The sequence below is a fragment of the Hevea brasiliensis genome, chromosome 16 (genome assembly GCF_030052815.1).
Source record: "Hevea brasiliensis isolate MT/VB/25A 57/8 chromosome 16, ASM3005281v1, whole genome shotgun sequence".
Taxonomy (NCBI): domain Eukaryota; kingdom Viridiplantae; phylum Streptophyta; class Magnoliopsida; order Malpighiales; family Euphorbiaceae; genus Hevea; species Hevea brasiliensis.
The window spans coordinates 64,627,505-64,637,778 of NC_079508.1; the positions used below are offsets into that span (position 1 = coordinate 64,627,505).

Here is a 10,274-nt window from a genome sequence, read left to right on the forward strand (position 1 = left end):
CATCACTTTCAAGCTATTTGCAAATGGCGCAACATTAACATTAGTTTTAGAACCTATATAAAAGAAATTTCCCAACCGAAAGGTATTCTTATTTATTATCAATGAAAGAAACGCAAATTTCTTTTCATTAGATAAAATTTTGGAACTCCTAGCACCAGGCCCAAACTAAAATCTCCGATACATGGTTGTAAACGGAAGACTTTAAGTCGATGACTAATTGAATTTAGGTGAAACTTTAATATTTTAATTCATATATATATATAAAACAGAATTTAATAAATATTTGATTTTATATTTTTCTGTACATTGATTAAATTGTTATATACAAAATATATCAAAATTATTTGCAATATATAATTTTTATTATAAAATATTATTTTGATATAGCCCACTTATTTTAATATGTCAATTTACTTGCATTTTTAATAAAATTGAAAAAATGCATGCATTTTAATACATATATATGTATTATGTAACTAATAATTTTTTATAAATTAATAATATTATATTAAATTGTCAATTAATAACTTAAAATAATTAGTTGACAACTTAATAATTAATGTTTTGTGATACGATAAAAATTTAGAATAAATTTTCAGTACAACAAAAATTTCATTATATATATATATATATAAAATAAAATCCTTAACCATTTCTTTTAATAAAGATTGAACCAGATTTGAAATCCTTAGTACGATATTATCAGCCATTCCGCCGGCACAAGGGACAAAAGGCACCATTTTCCGATGTTACTCGACAGCACAAAGGTGCTGCGCAACGAAGTTTGACACTTAATCTACGACTAAAATCTGAATACAATAAACCATTAATGTACATCTATCCTCGGGTCATAAACAAAATACAACACAGATCTTCTCTACTCCCTAGCCACCCTATAACAGCTGCGATAAATGGATATCAGAATTCCTGAATACCATACGGTTAAGTCTACGATCAAATTCCCATACTAAAAGGACATTTCACCATCCATATTCCATCTGCATACGATCGCTAGAGACTCATTGCCAATAATCCACCAGTTGAAGCAACGATACTAGTCATAAAGCCCAAAAAGGTTTTCGAACTGCCACTGTGCTGGAGTTCCCAGGATCAGATTCTTCGCTGGTTTCCTCACCATCATCATCTTCTTCTCCATATTCCATTAATTTTACCAGAGTATCTGAAACAACTGAACAGTCCAAGAAAAGAAAATTAAGTGAATCAGAAGCAAATGACAAATCCTCTCAAACTAACAAGTGGCCAATACTAACACCATCTACACTTTCTTTTATTATGGTGTTGTTGACTTCATTATCTAAGGTTCCTCCATGCAAATGCATTGGTCATGACAGGTAAACAACTTACCAGTAAAAACAAGACCAAGCAGTGTGAGTTTGATTTACCTGCTACAGTATCAGATTTGCTTTTATGGGAAACAGTGCTCTTTGTCTGCAATCTATCTCCAGTATTTGATGAGCTAAATTTTGGAGGTGGAGGTGGCGGTGGTGGGGGCATGGTTCTTGGAGGTGGCAGTGGCATTCCATTTGATAATGGTGGCAGAGACATAGTTCGTGGAGGTGGAGGGGGCATGTTTTGGGGAGCAGGTGGTGGCATTCCATTCAATGATGGCTGGACCAATTTCTTCGAAGCAGGCATGGTTGATGTATTTCTCACACCATCTGCCAGTGCTTGCTCACCAGGCTTTAACAACTTTGAACCCTGCAACGAGTTAGGGGAAAAGTGCAAGCCTAGATTTTCAATATCAGTTAGATATTGGATGGAAAGAAAAAAGTAATAATCTCAAATCAAATTCAACACGACATAAACGCCATTATTCCTTTAAAACCAACACAGTAGAAGAAGAGATGGCTGCAAATAGCAAACAGTTTAATTGAGATACACAAATTATTCAGCATCTTTGCATGCCAAACACAACACCCTTGAACAAGTATTAGCAGCGTCTTTTAAGAGCATCTACATAGAAACACAAGCCTTAAATTTTCACTAACAAATGAAATAAAAAAAAATGTGCTCATCAAAGTTCCAGTTGATATGTCTAACTCAATGTGGTGAAAAGGTACAAATATCTTTAAATTTCATATCAGACAAACTAGAAGGTTATGGAGTAAATCATTCTGATGTATGTTATTCAAACAAACAGATGAACAAGAACATCATAAAATAAAAGAGAGAATTGGTGGAGTGGTCCTTATCATGGCATTATAAACATTGTATTTGTGATTACTTGTGCAATGAACACAAATATTGAGGATTTAGCAAGTTAATAAAGTTTGCTCGATTGGTAGTTCCAATCAAGAAGCCAAGGCAATGTTCTTGCTAGTGAAGAGATTTAACCATTACCAGTAGTGTCAGCTCTTGCACAGAGCCACATTTTCCTCTATTTTCCCATATTTATTTATTTATTTATTTGATGCAATTTCTGCTTGATAGTAGAGTTTATAGACATTCTTGAATAAAAAGGTATTCCACCCCCACATGATCATATAGTGATATTGGTATCAAAATCTGGCTGCAACAACTGTGCTGAGAGGAACTCAGTTGGTGCATCTTATGACGATACCAATCAGGCATAATATGTCTAAAGGAATATTATAGGTCTTATAGATCCTTGATCACAGCTCTTTAGCAGCAAAAGTTCATTGCAGAGTGCCTTCAAAACTGAACCCTGTGAAACATACAAACCAATGGCCCTAATAGAGAGGTCCAGCATCAGCCTGTTAGCTTCTTAGAAGGTCAGAGAAAATACCTGGAATATTAAGCAGTTGAAGTCAGCATAAGATATAAAAAAATACCGCACTTATATGCGTGCGCGCGCATGTGTGTATGTATCCCCTTAAAGAATGGACATTAGAAATATTCAACAATGCAGAAGATCAACAACACAAACATAAATAAGCTGCGACATAAACAAGCTGCCTTCCACCCACAGGAAAATTATTCAATTTCGTGATATGCATAAAATGCCCCAGAACGAAAGTGTGGTAAGTTAGTAAGAGGAGTGAGAAGGGGGAAGGAGAAGACCAAAGATGACGTCGAGGGAAATGGTATCAAAGGATCTACAAGTTTTGGATTTTGATGCGGACTTAATGTCTAACGGAGCAAAATAGAGGAAAAAGATCTATGTGGTTGACCTCAACTAGTTTGGAATTTAGGCTCAGTTGTTGTTGTTCGTGATATGCATAAATTATGTATCTAATGATAGTGATAAAATGAATGAATAGTTGAATACATCAGACTGCAAACCAACACGGGAAGAAGAAGAGACTGTTGATAATAAATAGATATGCGTGTAAAAGAATTTTGAGCTTGTGTAACTTATGGTTGGTCAATGCCAAACCCATAATACATGAGGCATTACTAAAGTTGGTAAACTTTTCATATAAACTTCAAAGCATATTTTCTAATTTAACAAGATAGATAATCTGAGTTGAAACCTGACTCCAGGATTAAAGAATCACCAATTGAATAATATAGACAGCATGACTCAAATTTTTTTTCTTTTTTTTTTTTTATTGTTAGGGGGGGAGGCGCCGCCGCGGCACCACCAGTTTGTTTATATTGTCATAATCAGTCTGCAAACCAGACGCCTCAGCAGTGCAACAAGCATTGCCAATTCTCACAAATAAGATTCTACTACATAAATTGACACTTTCTGGAGAGTGATAAGTAATCAATGAAACCACAGGGTAGCATAAAAAAACTTGAAACTATTACACTTCTTCAAATATAAAAAAAAGGAATAAAGCAAATGTTCATGCAGTATCTAAGTTCACAAGATTAACACATTCAACCATGCAATCAATGACATGGCCATTATAAATCAATCATTGTCAAATGACATCAGCCATATCTAGGGAAGGCAATAGGTACAGTACCCGCGAAAATCACCATACCTGAAACTGAATCCGATTAATATTATAAAAACCCAAACCTGCCCCAAACTCGATTATTATTACCCAAAAAAACCCGAACCCATTTAATTTTATATATTTTAATTAATATTTTGCATAAAAAATTATTTTGATTAATAATTTATATTTTAAAAATTTAATAATTTCATAAAATATTTAAATTCAATTTTATATAAAATAAAAAATATAAAAATTTTTAACTATTATTATAAAAAATATATATTTTATATTTAATTAAATATTTATATAAACGGGTTCAAGTAATGGATACCCAATATATAAAATCCGAACCCGTCGTGAGTGATATTTTTCAAATCCAAACCCGTCTCAAATCCAATTACATAATACCTAAACCCGTCCTATTAGAGTTCGGTCGGATCGGGTACCCGCAAAAACCCGAACCTTTGCTATCTCTATCCATATCAACCTTAAGGTACATCAAACCAAAAGTTATCTCTACATGATGATAAAGAACATTTTCCCACAAACAACTGGCAGATTAGCCTTATAATTTGAGATGAGAAAAGCCTACTACTTAGATGATCATAATCCACATGTCAAAATAAGTTGAACAATGAATCTTGCCATCCTAATCAAATTGTTTGATTATCCTTCTTACATCATGATAAAAACCCCTCAGACTCACATTGTCAACCACTAAAACTCAAAGCAAGTTGGACCTCTAATCTTTCCATTCTCACTCTGTAAACAAATTGACTCATGTTTCCTAGAGGATAATAGTAGTTACAGTACTGTAATCAATCCATGGGCACCATGTAACTAACAAAAAATTGGCAAACATGCCAAGCAAAAAGTATCTCCACAAAAGAAGCAATTCACAATTCATTCAATTTTAAAAAGCTTCATTTAATTTCCTTCATGAAAATTCAGAGTCTCTAGACAATCTTCATGTCTCTATTAGTTCATTCTACGATATTTCTGCATGGCCAAACTCAGTAATGTGAAATTCAGGAAACTTAAATGCCAATGAGTGATCCTATACTAATTCAATCTATTCTGTTTTGTTCCAAGACATACAAAATCTTTCAATACAAGGATATGTTTTTTTGGACAAACATGCTCCAAGAAAACAAGTACACAGATACCTGATGAGATATTGCGGAGGCCTTTGAACCTATTGGTAGCTCCTGAAACTTTCGCTTCTGTGTAGGACGTTTCTCCTTTTCAGGAATGGAGCTTGTACTAGGAGCTGGCAAATTGCTTGCAATTGACGTTGTAGGTCCAACTGTAGAAGTTGTTGGAGATGTTGACCGTCTAAGGGCTAGAGCAACTTGTTGCAGAGGTGTGGCCTGAGGATATATCCCGCCATATCCACTATAGCTTGTTCCTCCATTCACTAGTGGCTGGTGATGCCCAACCAAGTTCAGTTGAGGCTGCCCAGGGCTGACCATTGCCCCAGATTGATATACAGTCCCATGGGAAAAGGCAGAAGTTGTCCCATGGATTGCAACTGAAGAAGCTAGAATACGTGGTGGGGAGCTCATTGCTGACGATGTCAAACCAGCAGTTGGGCTTGTATTTACTTTATGCTCATTTCCAGAACTCTGAACCCCCACCAATATCTGCTGAGGTGGTGGAACAGCACCATAAACATTGTATGATGAAACCCTGTAAAACTTGGAAATACAGCCAAGATTTATCCACACAAAAAATTGCAAAATCCACAGCAATAATAAATGGATGCAAGTAGGATCACCAGGTTGTCAATAAATAAGACATTGGTGCAAAAAAGATGGGATGCTGAGATCTTAATGCACTGCAAAGGTAAAACTGATAGAAGAAAGAATTTGTATTTCTGAGAAGCACGATCAACATCAATCTATGGTTTGCAATGTATGCATGATACCATCATTGTTCATATCCTGATTACCTGGAGGCACCACATTCTAAACTAATAGTATCCAGAAGGTTTTCAGCCAAACGTTTTGCATCTTCAAGACTTTTTGAATTATTGGCGGACAGGAATAGATGAATTGGTTGCTGCCTTTCTGCACCAAAACAAAAATAACATAATATCATTAGACAAGTTCCACAAGGAAACATAGAGCAAATAGCGGAAATCAAATACTTGCAAGACTATTGCATACAACCAAAAAGTACCTCCACCACTTGGGCTTTCAAAATTTCCAGAGCCACGCCCTTTTAGTACAACAGTTGCTCCTGTTTCATTCATAATGTGATTTATATACTGGTCCTGCATGTACAAAACCAAACCACCAACAACACAAAAACAATCTCTCCCAATGATATGGAGATGTGAGAGAAAGCTTCAAACATTAGAATCTCTCATCTTCATCGAACATGATAAAAAATAAAAATCAACTATTCAAACAGTGTAGCTTAAACCAAGAGATGGGAAGCTAGACACATGTTAGGGCAACAAATATAACTCACATAGTACAACCACAAATGTACTACATATCTAAATTATGTGTAGAATGAAATTCCTGACAACAGTGCAACATGGTATGGATCTAGAATCTAAAATTAATAAGAACATATGAAACAATTCTGCCAAATCCTGCAAATGATAAAGAAAAACAACAGCAGCAGCAAAGAAAATAAAAACTTACATTTGGTCCACGTATTCGATCAGCAATGTTCAGTGATGAGTCTGCGTCAAAGCCCAAAAACACACACGTGCTCAGTGCCTGAGAAACCTTATTCTGTTAGAGATTTCAGTAGTGTGATAATAGCCTCAATGTCATCACTTATAAAGGGGGTACTTGCCATTGCTTTTGGAACTGTTTTTCACCCTTTAGATACTTTTCCAAAAAGCAGATAGAAATTGTTTCATTTTTATTACAGCCAAAACATGATAAAAACCTAAAAATCAATTTGTAATTGCTCCTAATCAATATATTTTAGAGGGTAATTTTTCAACAGCAAAACAGCAATGCCAAACATATCCAATAATGCAAGGCATGTATACCTTCACTCCACTGCCTGCAGCTGATGGAAAAGTGGCTAAAGAATTTTGTATGTTCGGACCCAGTTTCAGCATTTCTTCAACCATGGCAGCTGCACGATCAACTGCTAAAATCCTTTCTGCAGTGTCTTTTAACTGCACGGGTTGAATTCTGTTATTTACAGAACTTGGAAAAGAACAAGGGAAAGCAGCTTCTGTACAGCAGAAGTCCTAAAAATATTTTGCATCTTCCATAGAAAAATCAAAAGCTTGCCATAGGTTAACATATGTGATAAATGCCTTGCAGTTCTAAATATTAAGTATTGATAACCCCATACACCACATAAATAACTCAATCTGTCAATCATATACCAATAAATCACTCAAAGAATTTATCTTCTACTGACCAGGTTAAATATAATCTCTAATCAATAGTGGCATGGATCTTTTATCATCATATTGAAGATCATCACACAAGCAAGTTGTCAGACATAAGGCAAGCTCTTCATTAGTAGAAATCATAGTTGCATTGAGGCGAAAAATTTGCATGACTATATAACTTTAAATGCTTTATAAGAATCCATGAATTAAACTCACATGAGCCCCAGCAGATATGTGAAGATACAATGGCTTTTCACCATCAGGTGCTGCGTTTGGTGGACGATACTTGCCCCTGCAAAGAGAATCCAGTAACTCATGTTTCTATATAGCTGGCAATTCAACATAATCCATCAATTGTAATATGCACACAAAGAAAACTACAAAAACAATCCCTCAAATATGCCTTTAAGGATCTACTAACCTAGTTATAACCACAGCGCCAGTGCACTTCTGAATCTGCAAGGAAAATAAACAAATTATCAAGCTCTTGATAGAAGATAACAACTATTCTTCAACCCCAAAGAAAGAATTATCTTTCAATTATGCAAACCGAATGAAACAAGATATACCTCTTCCTGTGTCTGGCGCTTTGTAAGCTTGTAACGAACAGAAGACTCTGCATCATTTATTACAATTTCTCGTGCAATTATTAACTCATCCTGGATCTTAGGCTGAGACAAAAAAAAAAAGTTTACACAACCAAAGAGATATGAGATATACAAATATTTAACAGCAACTGCAACTATTTAAAACAGAAATTGAAAATATTTAAAGTGTGCAAAACTGATGAAAAGTTGTTACTTTAAATGTGACTAGATTAAAATATTGAACAACAAGGCTTCTTGATTTCTTGAAAGTCTATAATTTCCGTTACAACACTCAGCAGAAGCAATGCGACAACCTTTTGGCAATATAGATACACTTACTCATGGGGAGCTATTCAAAGGGAAAATAGTTAATGGAGCTCACTTGATTTGATTTTGGGACTGCCATAGCATTGTTTTGTGGTATAGAAGGCACCTGATACGCTGGTGGACTGGTTGCACAATTAGCCACAAGTTGATTAGTTAAAAAAGTACCAGAGACTGAAGCAATCCCAGGAAGAGAGATTCCAGCAAGAGATCCAATGTTGCCTAATGGGAGAACACCAGACACCCCTGCAACTCCAGCTGAAACTAATGGCTCAGCAGGCTGATCCCACTTTCTCTTTTTCCTGAACCATGCACAAGCAGTTAGTAATAGCACGCAGCACATGGAACCAAAAAGTTCCGTGTGAATATACCAATAAAACTATAGGCATATCCATTAACTGAGTATCACAAATGTTGCCTAATGGGAGAACACCAGACATCCCTGCAACTCCAGCTGAAAGTAATGGCTCAGCAGGCTGATCCCACTTTCTCTTTTTCCTGAACCATGCACCAGCAGTTAGTAATAGCACGCAGCACATGGAACCAAAAAGTTCTGTGTGAATATACCAATAAAACTATAGGCATATCCATTAACTGAGTATCACAAATATTTAAAAACATAGGATCAAAATCAAGGCTCTATCAACATTGGAATTTCACCCACAGTGTCAATGCCTATATAAGCAGCTATATTGCATTATCAATTTTCAAAATATATAAGATATGTCAGTGGCTGTAATGATAGGTCTAACCTAATTGTGATCACATAACAATTATGATTACATTTTTGGTTGCCTTTTTTAAACCGAAAAGCAAGTAAAATGTTGCACTCATTACATTATAAATTATGAAGGCATGGATGCAGGAAAAATGATGCAATAGCTACTCTTTTTATAATAAAAAAATGCATTAAAAATTTAAAAGTATCAGCCAAGTATGAGTAAAATTAATTGAAAGGATCTTATAACATTTGTCATGTTAATTCTTTGTGATAAATATTAAATGATGATTACACATCTTTTCATTAAAAATGCAAATGATGTGCATAAACTCTCCAATACATTAGAGCAAATCAAACATCAGTATAAATCTTCCACCTTTTGATTCTTTAACCGATGCTACCCATCAAACAAAGATAAGTGGCTGTTAATACATGCAAAATACATTATTGACTAATTACCTAGTTCAATACCATCACTTCAATAAAATGACATCTTAAGATTTTAACAAAAAAATTGAAGGGAAAATAAACCAATCCTTCGACCATGCATACAAACTATTTAGAGCGATAACGACATAGCTATAAACCCTAATCAAGATCAATCAGCTCGAAAAAGAAAAGGAGGGAATAAAGCACGGGTAAAAGCAAAATCGTTTTACTAGTTAATAATGTCGTGAGAAATAGGGTTCTTCTTCTTAAGTTCAATCGTTTGTTTACGTTCTATTACCTTTGCCTCGATTGTGAAGCATCGGTGTTCGCAGTGGACTCTTCCGAGGAAACCCTAGTGCTAGTCTCCTCTGTCATGATGTTTTTTCTTGGTATTTTAGGTTTCGGCCGGAAAACTTTGGAGTTTTTTTTTTTCTTTTATTGGTGGCCGCGGTGGAAGTGGAATCCGGGGAGAGGAGGTGGCGCGGTGAATTCTTTTACCTATTCGTGGTAGAGTGGCGTTGGGTGGGACTCGTGTGAGGTGTAGATGTATGGACAGCCAATTGCTGTACGACTCGTTGAGGAAAGAAGAATTACGTGGCAACTGCTGATAAAATAATAACTTTAATCTCAATAATTGTCTGCAATTACAAGCGACAACCTAAAATTAGACCAATCAAGGGCCGATTCGGCCTTTGAATACGACTGGGATCAATTTGGGTAAAACACAAAACAACTCCTAATCAATGGTTTAAAGTCTAAAATCGGCCCTAAATCGATAATAGAGAGCCGATTAAGACTCTCATTTCTTGAATTGAGCCAAGAATTAGCTGATTCAAAAATTTATTTTCTTTTTTTTTTTCTTGAATTTATATTGAACTTATGTTAATTTCTCACATTAAAAACTAAATTATTTAGTTTATTAATGATATCTAAAAGTTTATTATAGTTTAATAATGTTTAGGGTAGATTTG

At 35.1% G+C, this 10,274-nt stretch overlaps 1 protein-coding gene across 3 annotated transcripts; it reads right to left on the reverse strand.

Moving 5' to 3' along the window:
• Positions 1–797: 797 nt before the first annotated feature.
• Positions 798–9,865, reverse strand: LOC110658896 (protein RIK). 3 transcript variants are annotated; one of them, XM_058138166.1, is made up of 13 exons: positions 9,602–9,858; positions 8,553–8,651; positions 8,212–8,455; positions 7,812–7,913; positions 7,664–7,698; positions 7,459–7,534; positions 6,886–7,017; positions 6,527–6,604; positions 6,054–6,147; positions 5,824–5,941; positions 5,039–5,561; positions 1,404–1,719; positions 798–1,189 (listed from the first exon to the last, which is right to left on the reverse strand). In XM_058138166.1, the coding sequence occupies exons 1-13, from the start codon at positions 9,676–9,678 to the stop codon at positions 1,059–1,061; spliced, it is 2,025 nt and encodes a 674-aa protein (XP_057994149.1). In that variant the 5' UTR covers positions 9,679–9,858; the 3' UTR covers positions 798–1,058. The 3 variants fall into 3 exon arrangements, with proteins under 3 accessions (XP_057994149.1, XP_057994150.1, XP_057994151.1); XM_058138167.1 differs by lacking the exon at positions 8,553–8,651; XM_058138168.1 differs by lacking the exon at positions 798–1,189 and having other exon boundaries at positions 1,656–2,767; positions 9,602–9,865.
• Between the last annotated feature and the right edge of the window lie 409 nt (positions 9,866–10,274).